The following is a 22,225-nucleotide window of genomic DNA, read 5'->3' on the forward strand; positions in this document are numbered from 1 at the left end:
CCATTAGACAAATAGGAATAACAAAAGGGGAAAATGAAAATTGTAAGACTCAAGCATTGAAGGAATGAGGTAATACATATTGAATTGGGAACCTGTCATCCATACAAAAAAGGCAAGTTGCCTTTACCCCAATTATGGGGTTTACTTTCCCAACCATAACCAAGTTGAATGGGAAAATATTAGTGTATAAATGATACCTAGGAGGCCATTTTCACACTATTTTGCAAACGTGTAAAAATGACTTTTGTGGATAAATGAATAAAATTTGATTCATTTATAGGCATTTGGCGTGATTCCATTTCATGTGGCCAACAATGTAAAGTTGAATGACATTCTCATTTTTCAAACATGTATAGCGCTGCTCTCTTTCTCGGCAGCTATCCCTTCTTCAGCAACAAATGATCTCAGCCCATAATATACTCAGCTAGTGCAACGAAGAGATGGTAGGAAATAAAGCAGTAGAGAGAGAGAGAGAGAGAGAGAGAGAGAGAGAGAGAGAGAGAGAGAGAGAGAGAGACTCATTGGAGGATGGTACGGGGGACAGGGGTCATTCAAAAGGTGAGAACTTGACTTGATCGAATTTTATTCATCTTATGGTCCAATCAATCCATGTAAACAAATGTCTGATATATGTATAGGAAAAGTGGTAGCGGCCTGCCGCCAACCTACCTTGAGTGAACAGGTGTTTTCGGGTTGTTTTTTGCAAATCTGACCCTGCAGATGTGTTGGGCATGATCGATTTGCTATAAAACAACATTTGGATAATGCTTTTTTTATAAAAAATATGATTTTTTAAGCCTTAAATATTTATGAAAATCTTAGACCGCCCTAACACTGACACATAGACATACAATTCTGCAAGTCATGCTAAAAGATGTTGCATGAGGGAAAATGGAATTACAGAAGATTCGTATCACATTCTTGCAGGCTGGTTCAGTTGTGCAAATTGTTGACGCAGAACCCTCCTCATTATCTTGTTTGAAGCTGTTCGTGGAAGAGAAGGGATAACCACAATACGGGAAACCTGCATTGGTAAAAATTTTAAATGCAAATGCAAATGTTTTTCCTCGTCAACAAATCCAAATTATGTATTCTCCAACTAATTATGGTTACGTACCCTGAACAAGGGATTTAGTTTCTGCTGTAGAGATGAATTGAATGCCTTTTGCAGGGAAATTAGGTCTGCTTCTGCAGAATAATTAGCTTCTTTGAAGACCACCGCAATGACCAATTGCTCAGGACCTCCTCCTAAAGGTGGCACCCCAACTGCCGCAGTCTCAAGCACATTGCTGTCAACTCCATTGCAGATACGTTCAATTTCAACGGAACTTACCTATAAATGCAAAGTTGTGAAGGTGGGATTAAATAAGTTAGCTTCTGAGCATTATGTCAATGCAATACCTTGATCCCACCAAGATTCATAGAATCATCAGCTCGACCATGTGCACGATAATATCCCCCAATAGTGAGTTCAAACTCATCCCCATGTCTTCTCAAAGCCTGCAATGGAACAGTTCCAAAAGTTTATAGATAGACTATAAGCATTTGAGCGATCAAGCAAAAACTCGGGATCTGGCTGACTGTGAACTGAAACAAACTCAAGATGCAACTTAAGAGGCTAATCCCTCTTAGTCATGGACTTAGTGACTTGTCCAAGACATTCAAAGCCCATTAATTACTCTTGACAGAGTTGGTTAAGCAGGATAATTTGTGTCCCATTTGATCATTGTTGGCCAGCCTAAAAAATTGTTGTTCTGGAACAAGTTAATTTGACCATTCATGACTCGTGGATGTGGACCTTATTCTCCATCCACAAAATTCAATAGTTTACCTTTCCCTTATAAACAGGCATCTTTTTGAAATAGACTTTGTAATGATCTGCATTCAGCAATGTAGTTGAAGCTCCAAACATTGTTGGATCTAGTGCCAGTTCCCCAATAGCTGATGTAGATTGTGGCTGAGAATGAAACAATGTCAATGCTTAGATTATTCATTTGCTATTTAAACATGAAAAATGTATATCTATGCCCTTATAGATTGATGTTATCAGTGAAAGAAATCGCGGAAGTATTTGTTGCTGGCACAAGCAGCATGACCATATATGAATGCATACATTTTGGAACATGTAGACAAGCCCGTGTAACTGTATGCACTCCAGTTGCATATATGAGCAGGGTATGTATGTGTGCCTGCAGTTGGCAGCAGCTGAACATTTTAAGTACATGATAGTATGAAAGTTGGCTTATGCTTACGAGGGGATTTCCGTAATCTCCTAGGATGAACAACTTGCAGCCCATAGCTGGCGTACTAAATGCAGCCAATGATTGGTTTTGCACCAATGAACCTGAAACAAAACCACCACCAATCTCGGTGCCACCACAGTACTCTATAACTGGTTTGTAGAAAGCCCTCCCCATCAGCCAAAGGTACTCATCTACACTAGATGCCTCCCCGGTGGAGCTAAAGCACCTACCAAATTTTGCAAGACATTGAATATGAAATAACTGCAGCTTACATGAGGCTAGATAAAATTGGTTCTCATGAAGCAGAAATGATATGGTTGATGTGCAAGAATAAATTTTGTTGCAGTAATTAAAATTCATTGAAAAAAATTAAAGTTGATCTTACCGAATGCAAGACCAATCAAGGCCAGCTGTGCAATTTGAATTTCTCCAAGCTCGAACAATACTTGGAACCACACCAAGCATTGTAACCTTTGCGTCCTATACAAGTTGCCATTGGAATCAAAAGAAGATGTTCAGCTCATATATTTGTAAAATTAAGTCTATTCAGGGTGTAGAAATCACCAACTTGAAAATGCCAAGTCATACAAACAAGTTAAAGAAGCTAGTGCTGGCCAGAGAAAAAAAATGTGAAATTGGTCAATGCATGGTTGGCAAACTCATCCAAGTCAAACCGCTGACTCAGTGACTCAGTCCGAGCTGAGACCCTGGCGATTTCTGATATGTAATAAAACCAGAAATTACCAAAATCTGGCAGCGATGAACCAGTCAGACTTGGTTCGAGAGGTAAGTTTTCTGAAGAATCATCTGACTTGGCCATGTTTCCTTATTCTGTTTTCTAGTAAATGGACGAGAAGGTAAGTGCAGGCGTTGGTTGAGTGGTCTAATGTGTATCATATTCTCTGTTTTGTAATAGCTAATTAGTATGCCGTCCCACTATGCCATGCAATTTTTTAGGATGGGGCATTAGGGTAAGACCTGAAGCATGGCTCTATTCTCTTGAGAGCAAAGGTGAAAGCTGCTACGAAGTGAGCCATTGAGGGCAGGAATTTTTAGTAGGTATGCATTAATTTAGTCAAGGTTGTCTACATTGTACGATATGTACCGTTACTTTTGGGGTTTAAGATACAATACACACTTGTATCGTGATACGAGTATGTATCGTACAATACACCCCTATATCATGTTGTATTGCACAACACCTTCGACACATTTTAAAAAAGCCGAAAGTTATTTTTTTCATTTTGGGTTTTAATTCTATAACTCACACAATCTTTAACATGATTTGACACAAGTAGCTTAGATTTTCCAAAACTTCCGAGGGCACTAAACTTTGCAACCTAGAACTGAAAATGTGCCCTAGTCTCTAGTACCACAAAACATACTCATCTAAAACTAAAGCTCCATATCCAGTTCAAACTTCCTTCTGCTCCCTTATATCAATCCAATCCAGATAGTATAAATCTCTTTTTTTATGGTCAATCCTAACATTCTTCCTTGACAATTGATCCTACACAACACAACTAACAAAGGAGAAGATGACATTACAGTTAGGTTTGGTATTTTGACCCACAGAAATAAGATGCATGGCAAGAGATGAAACATGATACACTTGAGAAAGATAAAATTTACTACCAAGAAGTAATAAAACCTACTTTGGAGACCGACATAGAAGAACCATCCGCAGTGCAAAAAATGTCACTGCAGGGACGACAGTCACCTAAGACAGACTCATGAGGTGTTATATGGCATGAAGCCCTAGAGTCTATTAGTCAATCAGAGGAAGAACCTGAGATACCTAAGAAAGCAATACGAGGCAGGAGTGGCAGAGGAAGAAGGGTCAATGGCTGATTGAGCAAGAAGTTGTAACTGCTGAATTTGATGATGAATTTCTTGTTGAACCTGCTCTAATCTATGAAGTTGTCCACTACCCATCACTCCACTACCAACTGATGAAGAGCCACCTGACTGCTCCTTCTTAGGCATTACATCATCACTCTCAGTAAAAGCTGTATATGCACCACCATTCTTTTTCTTGAGAAATGGACAATAATACTTCATATTACCAAAACTCTTGCAGTAGTGACACTGAATAGAACTAATGTCACCTCTTTCACCAAATCTCATCTCTCCTCATCCTCTAGTCCTACCACCACCTCTTTCATCCATTTTCCTAGATACACCACAATATGATCATTTATAATTAAAATTTTCTGAATCCACACAAATGCAACATAACCTTACCAGCTAGATGCAGTCGACACCTTGAAAAAGCCCGAAAATAGCTTACCGCAAGCTAAAATGCCCTAAATATTGTTCAAATCCTCTCCAAAAACACAATAACAACAACAAATACCACCAAGACCCTTCACAAACCACTTCCACACCAGTTTTACACCCAATAGCTATGACCCAACCCTGTAACACAGTGAATCTGAACCAAAATTGCAAAAAAAATAGGTTACTGCCAGCTAGAGCAACCCAGAACTTTAATAGAACTTGCCCAAAACGAAAAACAAGAGTACCAAACCACAACAACAATGTTTCTAGATAAAAAACGAAAACTTGAATCTGGTTATTGTTGATGCCCTTTTTGAAAAATCAGAAAAAAATCCATATTAAATCAATTGTGCCTCCAATGAAGATGATTTTTACACACAAATCATCTAAAATCATGACCTACCTGATGCGGTCGTTAGATGTGACAAATCTCAAATGTCTGTACGACCTGACCCTTCAAAAATAACGTCAGCAAGCCTTCACACAGCTTCAAAGTGAAGCCCTCCTCTCACGACCTCAGATTGGCTCTCATACCATGTTGAATATACTAAGAAAGAAAAAAGATAGATGATGCAACACATCTGGGTGAGCTCGAGTCCGATCGCCTAAACTCAGCTCACGTCAAGCATGAGGAGTCCAAACTCTGATTTTGATTAATTAGGTTTATGTCCGATAGCCCGTTAGGATTTCTTTAGAACTATCGGAGGGTGTATTGGGTTTTCTGGGTAGATTTTTATTTTCATGTTAATTTTATGTTTTTTTTTTCTCTTTTTTTATTTTGGCACAAGAATCGGCCAAGTTGAATCCAACCCGGGGTGGGTCTGGACCCGGCTACCCAACTTGGATCCAGCTAGGCACTTAAGGTGTCCAGCCCATCTGTTGGATCCCCAAGGACTTGCTATTGGCCCTTGGGGCGGTGCCTCAAAAGAAACGAGGAAGAGAGAGAGACGTTGTAACGTCTCTCCCTCTCGTTTCTCTCCCTCTATTCTCTCGTCTCTCTCTCCCTTTTGTTTTAAAAAGAGACGTCCCTCCCCCTTTTGGTTTTGGTTTTTGGCTGAGTAAAAAGAAAGAAAAATGCTGGAAGAAGTGGTCGCCCTCTCTTCCCACTGATTTTGTACCAATTTGGAAGCTGCTATCATGGTGGAGCTGCCATTGGGAAGCGGCTGGAACGACTCAATCTGCTGGGTGTGTCAGAGAGCTGTGAATCGCGTGCTAAGGAGCATGGAGGAGGGCCTTCGCGTGGTGTCGCAGCTGAGCCAGCGTCACCCCCTTGGCCGATATAACCCCCCCCTCCCCCGTTACTCGGTTTTCCCTGTTTCTGAATTTTTTTGTTATGTTAGAATTTGGAAGCTTGAATGTGACAGATGTGTGAATGTATTTTCCATTGTTAGGGTGTCTGATATTTCTGTTTGCATATTTTTCTGAAATTTTGATTTATAAGGACTGATATTCCTGTGATTATTTATCTCTTGATGCAGGATTAAACCAGAAATGTTTGTTGGTTAACTGTGCAAGTCTTATTGATGATATATCGTCTTATTTTCAAGATTATTTGTGTCGAAATTATAAGAGAATTCCTGCCCAAATTTCTGTTTCAAAGCACACACCGCTTGTTTGATGAAATACCATAATGAACTGAATTAAGCCATGTTGATGTGAATTTTGTCGTGTGTTTGCAGATTCATCTCCTTATATGTTTACACGCATTTATGGATTAAAACTCACATTGATTATGTGCTTATTTAATCCATATCTATAGTTTCCGCATATAGTTAATTTGTGATTGATAGTGCGTCTTGTTGGGACGGTAGTTTGTTAAGTGTGCACTTGCACAAGACAAGTCCAACTAAGGGACAATACAAGAGCACAAAGGCACTACACAAGCACTAAGTGGATTCAAGACAATAAAGAAATTAAAAAAGGAACACAAGAACATAAAAAATATATATTTTATTGAGCATGAATGCTTAAGAGAAGCATTGGTTACAAGAGAGGGGTTCAACCCCTTATCTTCTTCTTCTTCTTCGGAAATTTACCTATTACATCATATATATATATATATATATATATATATATATAATATTAAACAAATATGTATGTATGACAATACATAATCATAAGTTTGCTCGATATAGTTATATTCTACATGTCATAATGTTAAGTCATATATTAATACCAACAACCATAAATCCATGATAGCAAGATAAGTTTGCAGCAACTGAGTAAAATAAATGTCTAAGATGAGGGCTGTCTTGAATTCCAGCAAGGAAACAGTTAAATACCTGCACAAACTTTGCAAATCCATAACCTAGAGGAGATCCATTGTATAGAGCCATCGCAGCCCCATTAATCAGAGATGCATAAACCAGCCATGGACCCATCATCCAGCCAAGATTGGTAGGCCAAGCAACAACACCACCTTTCTGGATATCCATGTGAGCCCAAGCATCTGCTGCTGCCTTGAGAGGAGTTGCATGTGTCCATGGTATTGCCTTTGGTTCACCTGTATCAAGGTATGTAAGTTATAAGTGGCTAACTTGAAGCCATGGTTAGCACCTAAACCAGGTGTACAAATCAATAAAACGCTTGCATAAATATTGGTCTGAATTTCTTAACACGTCATAGTGATGGAATTTATAGAACTAATGATTTACTAGATATTCAAAATTGACTGTCATATAAGAACATATCTATCAGTCAATGAAGTATGATACATGCATTAATACATCTACTATTTATCCAAACATGTGCATGCTGCAGCATGGCTCAGGAACGATTATGACAGGTATTTGATGATACAAAAAGAGAAAAGAAAATGGCATAAAATGCACAAAAAACACAAACATAATTGATATTGTTAACATGTACAACTTACAGAGAATAACAAGATCACCAATTTTTATTACTCCTAACATTAAAACCCTTAAATAACAAGAGAGCGCAAGGAAGGAGTTACACTTGCTAGGTGGTGTTACTCTTACCAATTTCAGATAGCACTGACATTGGAATAGCATCAGCTGCAGTGCACGTGTTCAATATGTTCTATCTCCATAAAAAGATTATATAAAATTCTTGGAATAGCATGAACTGTCACACGTGTGTATTATGTGCTATCTATATGAAAATATTATATAAAAGTCTTGTGTCAACCTATGTCACATGGATACTGCCACATATATAGGGATAAGGCTATTTTTATAAAATTTTCAGCATGACTATTATATAAAGGGACATGATACAGGGGCAAAATGGAGAATCCATGTGACATAGGTGTAATATCGCGTATTTTTACACTTAGTTAAATTTGAGATTTTCGAAAATTTGGCTAAGTATAGAAGAAAAATCAGTAGATTCTCGATTTTAGGCCAATACCTTGGAGTCTGGGCTTGGCCCAGGTCTCACTGACAAAGCCTAAACGAGCCACTCAAAATATGAGAAAAAGTTTTATTTTCGACATTTAAATTCAAGCAAAATTCGAGTGAAATTTGGGTTATTTTCGAACAAATTTCGGAAGCAAAATTTGGGTTATATATCGTTGGATACGTCTCAAAATTTTGAATGTAATGATATTTTATTTTCCTTGATTCAGGCTACGATTGGACCAAAAATCATATTTTTTCAAAAAATGAGCAGTTTGTCGGTTCGGATCCGGATTTGGATCGGACCGGATTTGATGGATTTGATCCAAATTAATATGGATCTGGACTCTATCCAAGACCCATATTAATTTGGATTTGATCCAGCCCAAGACCCATTTGGATTTTTGAGATGGATTTAGATCTTGGAACCGGATTTAGATCCAAATCCATGTCCATTGAAGTTCCAACTTTAAATTCATTAGATAACTTTAAATTGGACTTATTTAGTGTTAATAAGTCTTCTATGTTATTAAAATAACTTTTGGAAGCTTCTAAGTATTAATTAATTAATTTTATTTAGTTCTGAAATTTTAATTTGGCTTTGGTTTATGATTCTTAAAAGAGACCTTAAACATTGATGGAAGCCTCTAAGAAGGTTTTAGAAAGCCTATTAAAATAAAACTTTGAAAAGTCAACTTGAAGGATTTTAAAATTTTTGAAACTCTCAAGAGAGAAGAGAGTTCTAGGTGGGGCTGCAGTTTCTTCTATAGCCCATCTAGAAGGGGCTAGAGAAGGGGGGGGGGGGGGGGGGCATCCCCCCCTAGAGCTCTATATATAGATCAAAAAAAAAAGGAAAGAGAAAGAGAAAGAAAAAGGGAGAAAGAGAGAGAAAAAAAAAATAAGAGGAAAAGAGAGGAAGAGGAAGAAGGGAGCTTCTTATCCGATCATCCGTCGTTTCCAATCATCCATTATTTCTTTTCGATCTACGGTTAAGGTATGGGTTTCTCTCTTATTTCGAACGAGAAAAAAAGCGTGAATTTGGATTCCATGCAATATTTTGGTAAAAATATATGGAAAAAGAGTGGATCTAGATATTTACTCCAATTAGTGTTTGATATCTTTTTTTTGAGGTTTATTTTTGGGGAAAATTTATATTTTTATGCTTGACATTGTGGAACCCTAAATCGGGGCAGATTTGCCATGTTTGAAGTATGTACAAATCTGGCCCAGATTTAGGGCACGTGAAATCTGAAAATTTTAAGGCAAAATCGTGGAGTGCATGTATGTTTTTGTGGAAACAAAAGATAATTATTGTATTAGCATATGGTTTGCTTTATGAATCTGAATGTATGTGATTCCAAAGGTGAGTATATATGCATACATGTAAATAGCCTGCTTGTAAATATGCATACCTAATGATAAGGGTGCTTATGCATGATTATGTACATTTGAACCCATGTACAGCATATGCTGCCTAAACATCACTGCACTCATGTACATGTGTTTTGAAAATATATATATATATATATATATATATATATATATATATATATATTTCATGATATTTGTTTCTTTTGTGCTGGGCAGGCCAGTTGACCAGGCCTGATCAGATTTTGGCCTGGGCTGACAGGCTTGCCCTGTCAGTCCTACCGAGCCTTGGAACCCAACCGAGTGGGCTCGGCTGGGCAAAACCCCATTAAAAAAAAAGGATAAGATTATAAATAAATAAAAGTTTTAAAAGGTTTCTTTTGAAACTTGAACCATGGGCAGTCGACTCGGGAAGGCTTGACCGCATGCCAAACCCAGCCGAATGGGTTGGCTGGGCATGGATGTGTTGCTTCAAACGAAGAATTTTATGCAGATTTTCAGAATATGTTAAGTCGGATGTGTATAAGAAAATTATTACATAGTTGTATTTTCATGTCCATGTATATAATGAAATTGATATGCTCTTACGTGTTTATAATGGCATGAATGTTTGCATGTGTTAATTGGATTACACTTGGTTTTATGCATGCAAGAGAAAGAAATTGCACACATGTCTAGGTTGTTTATGACATGCATGTTCATGGTATTAATGCATAGTTGTTTCTTATGCATGTAAAGACCTGAAATTATCATGTCTTGCATGTAGTCAGTGGCATGAGTGTTCACGTGTTCAGTTGTATGATTCATGAATAAAAGCGTGTATTGGTTCACATGTTTAATTGAATTTGTTCATGAATGAAAGCGTGCATTTGGCATGATTATGTGAAAGCATGCATTAGAATAATGAATACATGTATATTGATATTGTTGTTTCATGCACATCTCTGAATTGTCATACATGATTGTGCATTGAAAAGCATGTGAAATGAACGCATGGGCATGCTCCTTAAGATTTTTGCATAAGAATGCATAGATGATCAAAATGGATCATCATATGTTGTGGAAGCCTTGAGCCGGTGTGCTCCTTAATTTACTTATGCATTACGAAAATCCCGTCTGATATTGCGATTCTAATTGCACTGTTCTAATTGATGTCACGGGTGGACCGTGAGGAGCTTCACATGTGGATATGTGAACTTATGTTATTAATTTCGCATGGTGAATTGCAAATGATGAAAATTGATATTAATAATAAGATAATAAAAAGAACAATACAATTTACGTTTCCTGGATGCCCCTTCTATAGTATGAAAATCTTGGACATTACGGTTTTGGAGAACCATGAAGATACTAAAACTCTGTGTGCGTTGTTGCCCCTGAACCAGATATTGAGTTTTTTCTCCTGACCACGGTTTTAGAGAGAATCTGCCACTTTGCCTGGGGCTGGTACGTAGACACAACTATTGTTTTGGTATATCGAGAAAGTAACACTTTTGGATCTGGATGTCCCTGGTATCCCGACAATAGATTTGGATGTCTAATGTTCTGAAGGCTGTTTCGGCCGAGGGCTAAGTTTGAAACTCAGTAATAAAATACAACTCGTCTGCTAAGTTACCCTAGAAACCCTACTTGACCTCGACAATTCTTACCCGTTTGAAGTATCCGCGGGCAACTATAATTGAAAAAAAGAACTTAAATTGTGTGCATCTAATAGGGACATGCATATGAAAAAAAAACTCTAATAAAAGATAATAATTTATTCATGCATTGCACTGAAATCTTGCATATTTCTGTTATACATTAGATCATGCATATTTACTTGTTCTCTTAATTGCGATATATTAGTGAATGCATAATGTTTGTTTAACATGCTAAATATCTTTATTGTTTAATTTGTGGTTCTTGTTCGTTAATTATTCCCTACTGCATGAATAATTAATTGAGATGTGAATTTGTCATAATTGCATCACTCTAAAATATTGCATGAATCTTATTTATGTTCTTTTTACTTATTTGTTTCATTAGAGAGATTCGTACACAGAATTCTCTAGATTCTGACACCCCTACTTTTGTGTTTTTCGCAGTCTCAGATAACCAATGAGGCGACCTGCTTTTGAGAGGAGCTACAAGGGGACTACACGATTGTCTGACAAATTCCTTTGGACAATGTCTCTTCTTTCTGTTTTATTTATATTTTATTTGCTTATGTCTCAGACTTTATGCATTTTAATGAATAAAGTTTGCGCTTGGTGTGAATGATGGGTATAAGATCCCTTGTGGTGGTGGTTGTTTTTAAACTGTAAAGGCCCCGGGTTTGTGGGAATGTTTTCGCATTTGTTTTAAAAAAAAATTTGGCCACTTTTTCATCTGTACGAGTTGGGGTCGTTACAATAGGTGTCAACACTAAATTTTCAATAGTTGTCATTTTAATGTTATTCTTTTTATATCATAGTGTTTATACACATTTGTTTATGCTCATATGATATTCTTATGCTATTTTGCAACAAAAATTATATCACAAGATGCAACTGAGTCAGTAGGTTGTACGCCTAAATTAGATGAGTCAAATCAGTCACAAGGTTTTTTAAACTATGACTTTACATATTTCTTCACTCCACCCTTCTTTCTTGATATTTGACTAGCATAAACATCTTAAACATCCAATAGTTTCATCATTCTTATTCCTTTTTTTTTTGGTTGTTGTGAATTAATACTCAGCAGCACAGTAATCAAAAGCACATGTCTTGTCGAAATCATTCCCCTCCCCTTAAACTAGATAGAAACCAACTTAACTGACAAAATAGCACTAGCTTGTTCTCCCTTTCATCCATCCAGAACTAAATCTAATGGTGATTTCTTCATAAAGCTTACAACAATTGTTGTACAAAAAGTCCAAGCAAGCATCAAAACTTGTTACATTAAATACACCACAAAATTCTGTTTTCAACTTGTTTATTCTCTTTGACATAAGTTTTTTCTCCGCACATTTTTGTTTGCAAATTTCCCAGTGTAACAAAATGGTATATGAGCTGCAAAATATACACTCTAGGACCTCTTTAGACCACATTACTTCATATATGTAGAGTAATGAGAATCTCCTAAACAGTTTATGACCTATATTCATATATATGATCTGCATAGATGTCTTTGGTGAAAGCCATCTTGAGCTACATGCTCTACAAACAGGTCTATCTTGTTAGAAAATGTTGTGGAAACCTTAAGGTACCTCTCTTAAAATGTAATCATTAATCTCGTTGTTTATACATATATATATATATATTTGTATATATATAGAGAGATACATATATACTATGTATATATGTATACACATCTCTCTCTCTCTATCTATCTATCTATTTATCTATCTATCTATCTATCTATCTATCTATCTATCTATCTATATATATATATATATATATATTGCTCATAATAACCCAAAAAGGGTATTTCTATAATTTCCTATTTTAAGCATATTTCATTTGAAATATGATTGTATTTCTCTTCTTTTATTTTTTCTTTTCTTTTCTTATTTTTTATTTTTATTTTTTGTGGTTTGTGCCACCTAGGGAAGGCTCCTCAAAAGAGTCGTTGGGGAGCCCCTAACGGTCACAAATGTGACCGTTGGGGGCTCCCAACGACTCCTTTGGGAGCCCCCTATGTGGCTCATCTTGTTGTGCATAAATAGGGGTGTCTCCCCTTGTAAATTCTCAAGCTTGTGAGCTCAAGCTCTTACATTTTCAATATATTTTCCTTTTCATGCCTTTGTGCATGATTGTATTTTCTTACGCCTTTGTCCATACTTGTTCAAGTGTTATTTGAGTGTCTTTGTGCACATATCTTGTGAGGTATTTGTGCTTGTATGCGTATTGTCTCCTCGTAGACATTTTTACATGGTATCAAAGCTTGGTTAAAGATTGAAGATCGTGTGATTCTTCGTTTTTCAGGTGCCTCAAAAAACGTGCCCTTGGCTTCTTGGAGATCGGAGTGGGGGCTTCTCTTCCTTCATTATTTTAGAAGAGCATTACGACAAGACTTAAAAATCTTATTGCGGTACGTATTTCTTCTCTCATCTTTCCTCTCTAATGAGTGAAAAAGAGTCTCATTTCTCTCTTAGTTTTAAACTCAATGGCTCCAACTATCACGTTTGGGCCGGAAACATGGAGGCTCACATAAAAGGGAAAGGTCTTTGGGGTTACGTGCAAGGCACAATCTCGAAACCGAAATAAAAAATCACCTTGATGGAGAAAGGTGAAATTAAGATCCTTAAAGGGGAGGAAAGAATCAAAGCCCTTGAGGAATATTCGAAAAAGCATGATGAATGGGAAATGAAGAACTTCAAAATGTTGTCTTGGATTTTTTCTTCCGTTGAGATCAAAATCAACGCGAATATTATCAAATTCAAAAAGGTTTCTCAAGCATGGGAGTATCTTGAGAAAATGTATACTTCTAGGGACTTGTCCCATAAATATTATCTTCAAAAGAAGGCTCTAACTCTTCTTCAAGGCGAAATGACCATTAAGGAATATTTCGCCGAACTTTCTTCCATTTGGGATAAGCTTGCTATGCTCGAACCAAAATGGAGTGGAGAGGCGATTGAACTTCGTCACAAACAATTAGAAGAAGATCGATTCTTCAATTTTTTGAATGGGCTAAGGCCTGAATTTGAGCAAATAAGATATTCTCTTTTGTCATCTTTTACTCCACCTTCTCTTCAGGATGTTCTCACCAAATTAAGTGGGGAAGAAACCCGTATGGGCATAAGTAAGCAAGGGTCTAATGTGCTTGTGGTTCCATCCAATTCCGAAGACAATGATTGGGTCAATGCGGTGTCTAGGCCCGAAAACAATTTAAGAGCCTATCATCCCCCTCATTTTAAAAATCAAAATCAAGGAGGAAATGGTGGACAAGGTGGAAAAAGGATTATAGCAAAATTATTTGCCATTTTTATAAAGATCCGGGGCATATCAAACTCGTTTGTCCCAAGTGGAAGAAGTTGTTAGTCATGGCCACCACTTCTCAGCCGCAAAAGGAGGAGACCTCTTTAAGTGGATCTCTTTCACTAAACCAAATTGTAGAGGCACTTCAACCTCTCCTCAAGGGAGCCATCTCGGGAGCCGCCGTGTCTTCTTTCTCTCCTCCAGGTAAAACTTCTTGGCTTTTGGATTCGGGTGCGTCTTTTCATATGTCCCTAAACATGTATTCTCTTTCCGAATATTCAAAAAATAGTTCTCCATCTTTTGTTTCTATTACGGATGAAACTTCTCTTGAAATTAAAGGTGTTGGGAATTTTGAAACTCAAAACTTTTTCATCCCCAAAATTAGATTTATGCCAAAATTAAACTTGAACCTTATCTCCGTTTCTCAACTGTCGGACCATGGATGTGATACTAAATTTTTCTTTGATAAATGTTTAATACAAGATCGCCGGTCCAGGAAATTGATTAGAGAAGGCTCTAGGAAGGGAGACTTATATTATATGGACTTTCTTCAAGTTCCTAATTTTTTTTTTAATGTTGCCCAACATAAAGATATAAATGTTTGGCACAAAAGACTTGGTCATCCCAATATCACCAAGTTATCTTATTTGCATTTTGCTAAAAATCTTTGTAAAGATACATTCTCTTGTAATGATTGTATTCTTAGAAAAATGAGAAGTATGTCTTTTGAACAAAGATCTATGTTTACTTCTAAACCATTCGAAATTGTTCATTCAGATGTTTGGGGACCGGCATCTGTTGTTTCACAATGAGGGTTTGCGTATTATGTGATTTTTGTGGGTGATTTTTCTAGGTACTCTTGGATATATTTTCTTAGACATAAGCATCAAGTTTTTTCATGCTTTAAATCATATCACGTGATGATTAAAAATCAGTTTAATAGCGACTTAAAGATATTTAGAACCGGTTCCGAATGAGAGTATCTCTCAAATGAATTCAAGAAGTATCTTGAAGATATTGGTATTGTTCATCAAAGGTCATATCATAAAACCCCTCAACAAAATGGGTTGGCCGAAAGAAAACATAGGCATATCATTGAAACCACTCAAACTCTTCTTATAGCTCAAAATATTCCAAAATTTTTTTAGGCCAAAGCGGATCTTGCATCTGTCTATCTTATCAATCGTTTACCATCTAGAAATTTAGGTAAAATCCAGAGTTACCAGAAGCGCCTATGTAGTACGAGAAGTGTGTTTCCCCGATACGCGTTTCGAAAGCGCAAAACATCGCGCTTCCAAAACGCGTGGGGAAGCGTCCTTTTTTTTGGGGAAGCGCGCTTCCCCCTCGCTTTCCTCTTTTTTTTTTCTTTTTTTTTTCATTTTTTTTCGCTTCCCCCTCGCTTCCTAGGTCGCTTCCGATTCGCTTCCTAGGTCGCTTCAGAGACGGTTCGTAATTAGCTTCTAAGTCGTCCCACGCTTCCTGCTTCCTAAAATTTTGAAAGTGCCTCGCTTCCCACTCCCGCTTCCCGTATCGCTTCCCACTCCCACTTCCTCGACTGACAACCCTGATAAAATCTCTCCTTTTGAAACACTATATAAAAGGGAACCTGATTATAATAGATTGCGAATTTTTGGTTGCAAATGCTTTGTTCTTATAGATAAGAACGACAAACTTTCACCTAAAGATATTCCCTGTGTTTTTCTTGAATATTCCGAGACTCAAAAAAGGCTTTTGCTGTTGATTTTAAAAATGATAAGTTATATGTTTCAAGAAATGTGACGTTTTTGGAAAAAGAGAGTGATTTTGGAAAAAATGACTCACCACGAAAATGTTGACTATTCTTTCTTATTTGACCTATTATCTATTAATGATGATATGTCTAGTGATGATGAAATATCATCAAACCATGATAATGATAATGAAGTAGACATTAACGATTTCAACTCACCCAATACTCAAGAAGACAAAACAACAAATGACCCAATAACCTATTCTCGTAGAGATAGAAATACTTTCAAAAGTGCAATTGAGCAATATAGTGATTCTATTCCCACACATGATCCCAAACGATCTGAAAGAAATAGGAAGCCTCCAACAAAATTTGTATCTTTTGACTCTTTTTCACCTAAGTATAGAGCTTGTTTTAGTGCCATTCATTCTTATTTTGAACCAAGAAATTTTGAGGAAGCCAAAAAATGTGTCGAATGGCAAGAAGCTATGAAAAATGAACTCAAAGCTCTTAGGAAAGCTAACACATGGGAATTTCAAACTCTACCTTTCAGAAAGAAAACTATAGGTTGTCGTTGGGTGTTTAAAGTTAAGACTAAAAGCGATGGATCTCTAGAGAGGTATAAAGCTCGCTTAGTCGCAAAAGAGTATGGTCAAGAATATGAAATTGACTACGAAGAAACATTTGCGCCCGTAGCCCGAATAGTTACAGTCAGATGTCTCATCACTATTGCGTCTATTAAAAAATAAAACATTTTTCAAATGAATGTTAAAAATGCATTTTTAAATGGTGATCTTAATGAAGAAGTTTATATGGATGCCCCACCAGGTATGAAAGCTCCTAAAGATAAAGTTCTTCATCTTCGAAAAGCTCTCTATGGCTTGAAACAGGCACCCAAAGCCTACTATGACAGATTTAACAATGTTACGTTAGAAAATGGATTTTCTTCCTGTTATACAGATACTGCATTATTTATCAGAAAATCCGATGCATGTATTGTGATATTATTATTATATGTTGATGATATATTAATAACAGGTGATGATGTCAAAGGAGTCAAGGATATCAAATCTGTCTTGACTTCGAAATTTAAAATGTCAGACTTAGGGTTTCTGACATATTTCTTGGGAATTGAGGTTGCTTACTCCTAGCATGGTTATTTTCTATCTCAAACTAAACTTGCTTGTGAGATTATTAACAGGTTAGGAATCTCAGATGACAAAATTTGCGAAACTCCTGAAATAGTGGGCTAAAAAATGAAGATCGATGTCGAGATTCCTCTGACTGATCATACTCCTTACAGACAACTGATAGGCTCGCTAATGTATCTTAGCATCACTCGGCCTGACTTGTCACATGCGATTCATATTGCTAGTTAGTTTCAACATGCTCCCACAACGGTTCACATGAGTGTTGTTCTTCGCATCATTAGATACTTAAAGGGAACTGCAAATAAGGGAGTATTTTTGTCTTCATCTTCTGAATTAAAGCTAATTGCCTATACTGATTCTGATTGGGGAGGTGACCCCAATAACCGTCACTCCACCACTGGTTTTTGTGTTTTCTAAGGTGAATCATTGGTCTCTTGGAGATGCAAGAAGCAACAAAAGGTCTCTTTGTCTTCCACCGAAGCCGAATATCGAGCCATGACATCCACAACCATGGAAATTGTATGAATTCGACATCCTCTAGAAGATATGGGAGTCTATATTAAAGAGCCAACAAAGTTATGCTGCGACAACAAAAGTGCAATTTATATTGTCATAAATCATACTTTCATGAACACACGAAGCATATAGAGATGGATTGTCACTATGTCAGGGAAGAATACTCGAAGAAGATCATTGATCTCCCGTATGTGATGCTTAAGTACCAACTAGCTGATTTCTTCACTAGGACTCTTTGTTCGCCTAGATTTAATTTTCTTAACAAACTTGTGGTTATCACACCATAAGTTTGAGGGGGGGTGTTAAAATGTAATCATTAACCTCGTTGTTTATACATATATATATATATATATATATATATATATATATATATATATATATATATATATATATATATATATTTGTATATATATAGAGAGATACATATACATATATACTATATATATATATGTATACATGTCTCTCTCTCTCTATATATATATATATATCTATTTTGCTCATAATAACCCAAAGGGTATTTTTGTAATTTCCTACTTTATACATATTCCATTTGGAATATGATTGGATTTCTCTTTTTTTATTTTTTATTTTCTTTTCTTTTTTTCTTTTTTTCTTTTTTTCTTTTTTTCTTTTTTTATTTTTTGTGGTTTGTGACACCTAGGGAAGACTCCCCAAAAGAGTCGTTGGGGGATCCCAACGACTCCTTTGGGAGCCCCCTATGTGGCTCCTCTTGTTGTGTATAAATAGGAGTGTCTCCCCTTGTAAATTCTCAAGCTTGTGAGCTCAAGCGCTTGTTACATTTTTGATGCAGGGCAGGACCCGATTGGATCCATCGGGCCACCCGATCCACCACAAAGGGCAGATGACCGGACCCACGTGTCCGACCCCAGTGCAGGTACGGAGCCGCGACGCAGGGAAGTACCCCTGCGCACCTACTCCAGGCGTGGAGCGGTTCAGACATCACAGAGCCAACAGCCAATGGGAGCTGACCCGGATCGCGATTCGGGTCCAGGACTGGACCCGCGACCCGGATCCAACAATCGTTTTTAAAAGGCCCTCTCCTAGGGTTTCGAGAGGCAGAGAAGATTCAGAAGACTGCAGGTTTATTCTTTGTTATTGCTTATTCCTTTCTTTTCCCCTTTTCAGTTATTGTCATTTCATTTCTTTACTGTTCGTTGTTCTCCCATTTGTTATTGAGCTACTATTGAAAATAAAAGGAACAAAAGCCACACCGATCTTCCGGTGGGCAACTATTCATTTCCCCTTCGAAGCCGCTGCATCAAAGTGGTATCAGAGCTCCGGCGTCCACCTTCATCAGCGAGATGACTCTTGAAGCGGGGACCGATCCGGCACGAGGCGAAGAGCGTGAAAAGGCTGGCAGCGAAGATCCCATGTTGCGCGTAATGGACGTGTTGACGAAAATCCAGGAGAATATGTTGCGAATGAGTAGAGATATTGTCGGCCTGTCGAAGAGGATGGATGGGTTTGATGACCGTTTGACAGCCCTTGAATCGCACAAAGAACCGTGCGCAATACCAGGCGCAGACCTCGTTGATGGCGCGTCCGAAAGTTTGAGCCCCAATGTGGCGGAACCCTATCAGCCGACGCAAATGCCGCAGGATCGTATCGCCACCTTCCCATCAGTTCCAGCACCCACCCCTGATCTGGGCATCTATCAACAACACCAGGGGATCCCGGCGAGCAACAACTCCCTGGTAATGGTACCTCACCCCAAGCAGTGTGCTCCTGTGTTGGGATCGCAGGTGGGGCCGATCCTGCAGGACCCCAGCAGTACGCTGGGTCCACCTGCAGGTTTGGGCTCGTGGCCACGTGTACCTGTGACTACGCCGCAGGTCGACCCGAGCCTGCAGGGCCCCAGCCTTGCACTGGGCCCACCTGCAGGCCCTGGCTCATGGCAGGGCGTCACGCAGGGTGCGCTGCAGATTGAGCTGGGTCGGCAGGGCCCCAGCGTCACGCTGGGCCCTGCCGCAGACCCGGGTTCGTCAGCCCGAATCAGGAGAGATTCATCTCTCCCTCTCGATCCCGCGCGGGGAGGCTCCGGGATCGCACCTCTACGAGCAGGAGTGGGCCAAACCCATTTGGTTGGACCAGACCCAAGCGGGTCCAACCCAGTTTTCGCTACGGCAGGGCACAAGCCTGTTTCGCTGGGACCAGCCGTTGGGTCTCAGGGAGCGGGTCTGGGTCTAGACCCCCCTTACCCAGCCTACCTAGTTGGTTCCGGTTCGCGGGCGGCCCCGAACCAGAACCAACCTATTAAATTTGACCCTCAAAATAGACCCCATGTCGACCCAAACCCTTATCGGACCCGGACGGAGCTCCAGTTCGGATTTGAGCCGGGTCAAAACCAGACCCATAATCTTATGGATCATGGATCGAGTTCAAACCAAGCCTCTTATCCCCACAACTCGAACTTCAATCCAACCCATCCATATCTGGGTCCGACGAGTAGTGTAGGAATGGGCCCGATCCATATCCCATCGGGCGAATCAACCCATCGATATACCCATCAGGCCCTGTACCCAAACCCAAACCAACCTGTCCACCCAACCCTGACCCAGAACCCAATACAGCATCCGGCCCAACACCAGACTCTCAACCCACACCCATATTATACCAACCCTACCCGCCAGGAACCTAAGCCCCACCCGAACCCTCCACCCTACCTTGGACTTCCCGTCATCCCGGTACCCCAATACCGGCAGCAGATGGTGCCCGCCCATGGGCAAGCCAGACCGAGGCAATGTCAGCAGGAACTGGCGCGCCCTGATCGCCGACCCTTCATCGGTAGAGTTCGACAGCACCAGTATCCCGGCGAGCAGTACCGCACTACGGATAATAAAGCAGTGTGGGACGACGACATTTTCTGGAACGAGCATCCTGCAGGAATGGTGAAACCGCGACAGCAGAGAGCACCAGAACACTCCTCCACTTATGGAGTGAAACTGGATCTTCCGGAGTTTGCGGGGCGATTCGACGCGGAGCAGTTCTTCGACTGGTCTTATGTCGTGCAGTTCTTCTTCGACTATCACACCGTCGCTGAACATCGTCGTGTCTCTCTAGCGTCTACTCGATTGAGAGGCCTAGCACAGACATGGTGGGTGGAGCTGCATCGATCGAGAGAGCGGCAGGGACTAGAGCGTGTACAGTCGTGGGAGGAGATACAAAGATTGATGCAGTCAAAATTCGTGCCTTCAGATCACGCCGAGCGAGCCTACAAGGAGTACCTGACCCTGCGTCAAGGCTCTCGAACTGTGGCGGAGTACACTACGGAGTTCCATCGTCTTTCCCTGCGTGTGCAGATTGAGGAAACAGCCCGCCAGCAGGTCACGAGGTACATTTCGGGTCTCCGCCCTGCTATTTCTGATGAATTTAGTTGTGTCACAGTTGAGACATTAGATCAGGCCAGCAGTTACACCATGAACGTCGAGGACAAGTTGAAGAGGAGGCAAGAATATAGGACTTCCCATAGTGAACCCACCAGTCGACCTAAGTCGAGTCTACCCAACCTTCCCGCATATCGTATGAACCCCTCCGAGCATACCGAATTATTGAGACAGGTTCAGGAATTATTGCAAAAAGGTTTCATTCGCGAGAGTGTTAGCCCTTGTGCAGTACCCGTCTTACTCACTCCTAAGAAAGATGGGTCCATGCGCATGTGTGTTGATAGTCGCGCGATCAATCGCATCACGGTCAAATACCGTTTTCTCATTCCCTGTTTAGACGATATGTTTGATATGTTATCTGGTGCCTCCATTTTCTCTAAAATAGATTTAAAAAACGGGTATCACCAGATTCGTATATGGGAGGGGGATGAGTGGAAAACGACATTCAAGACACGTGATGGGTTGTACGAGTGGTTAGTCATGCCGTTTGGGTTATCTAATGCCCCAAGTACCTTCATGAACATGATGACCCAAGTCTTGCGTCCGTGTATTGGGAAGTTTGTGGTTGTCTACTTTGATGATATTTTGATTTATAGTTCGTCGTTGTCCGATCATTTGAGTCATCTGCGTCAAGTCTTAGAAATTTTGAGGAAGGAAAAATTGTATGCCAATGCGAAAAAGTGTGAGTTTATGACGTCCAGTGTCGTGTTTTTAGGTTTTATTGTGTCATCCGATGGAGTCAAGGCCGACCCCGCAAAAGTCCGCGTGATTGTCGATTGGCCTACCCCAAAGACTATAGGAGATATCCGTAGTTTCCACGGGTTAGCCACTTTTTACCGACGTTTCGTGCGAAGTTTTGGCACCCTCATGGCCCCCATCACGGAGTGCCTAAAGGGTACTAGCTTTCATTGGATGCCCGCGGCGGGAAAAGCCTTTACGATCATCAAAGAGAAAATGACCAGTGCTCCTGTCTTAGCCCTCCCTGATTTTAGTGCAGTCTTTGAGGTTGAGTGCGATGCCTCCAAAGTGGGAATTGGCGCGGTCTTGAGTCAGAATCGTAGACCTGTGGCCTTCTTTAGTGAGAAGCTGACTCAGGCCAGGTGCCAGTACTCCACTTACGATGTTGAGTTTTATGCCGTTGTACAAGCCCTTCGTTATTGAAGACATTATCTCATTTATAAGGAATTTGTCTTGTACACGGACCATGAGGCATTGAAGTATCTGAATAGTCAGAAGAA

General features: G+C 39.5%; 1 protein-coding gene across 2 annotated transcripts in view; it reads right to left on the reverse strand.

The window, feature by feature from the left end:
* Positions 1 to 739: 739 nt before the first annotated feature.
* AAE17 (acyl-activating enzyme 17) overlaps positions 740 to 22,225 on the reverse strand; it is a 32,313-nt gene continuing 10,827 nt past the window's right edge. Inside the window, exons 8-14 of one of the 2 annotated variants that reach the window (XM_089990813.1) lie at positions 6,806 to 7,026; positions 2,629 to 2,723; positions 2,253 to 2,469; positions 1,832 to 1,957; positions 1,402 to 1,500; positions 1,118 to 1,333; positions 740 to 1,024 (exon numbers count right to left, since the gene is read on the reverse strand). In XM_089990813.1, the coding sequence (XP_089846939.1) occupies positions 914 to 1,024; positions 1,118 to 1,333; positions 1,402 to 1,500; positions 1,832 to 1,957; positions 2,253 to 2,469; positions 2,629 to 2,723; positions 6,806 to 7,026 (1,085 nt within the window). In that variant the 3' untranslated portion in view covers positions 740 to 913. Of the gene's footprint in view, positions 1,025 to 1,117; positions 1,334 to 1,401; positions 1,501 to 1,831; positions 1,958 to 2,252; positions 2,470 to 2,628; positions 2,724 to 6,805; positions 7,027 to 22,225 lie in introns of those variants that run through there. The other variant, XM_089990814.1, reaches the window with a different exon arrangement.

This window comes from Nuphar pumila, chromosome 16 (genome assembly GCF_984573655.1).
Source record: "Nuphar pumila chromosome 16, dmNupPumi1.hap1.1, whole genome shotgun sequence".
NCBI classification, from domain to species: domain Eukaryota; kingdom Viridiplantae; phylum Streptophyta; class Magnoliopsida; order Nymphaeales; family Nymphaeaceae; genus Nuphar; species Nuphar pumila.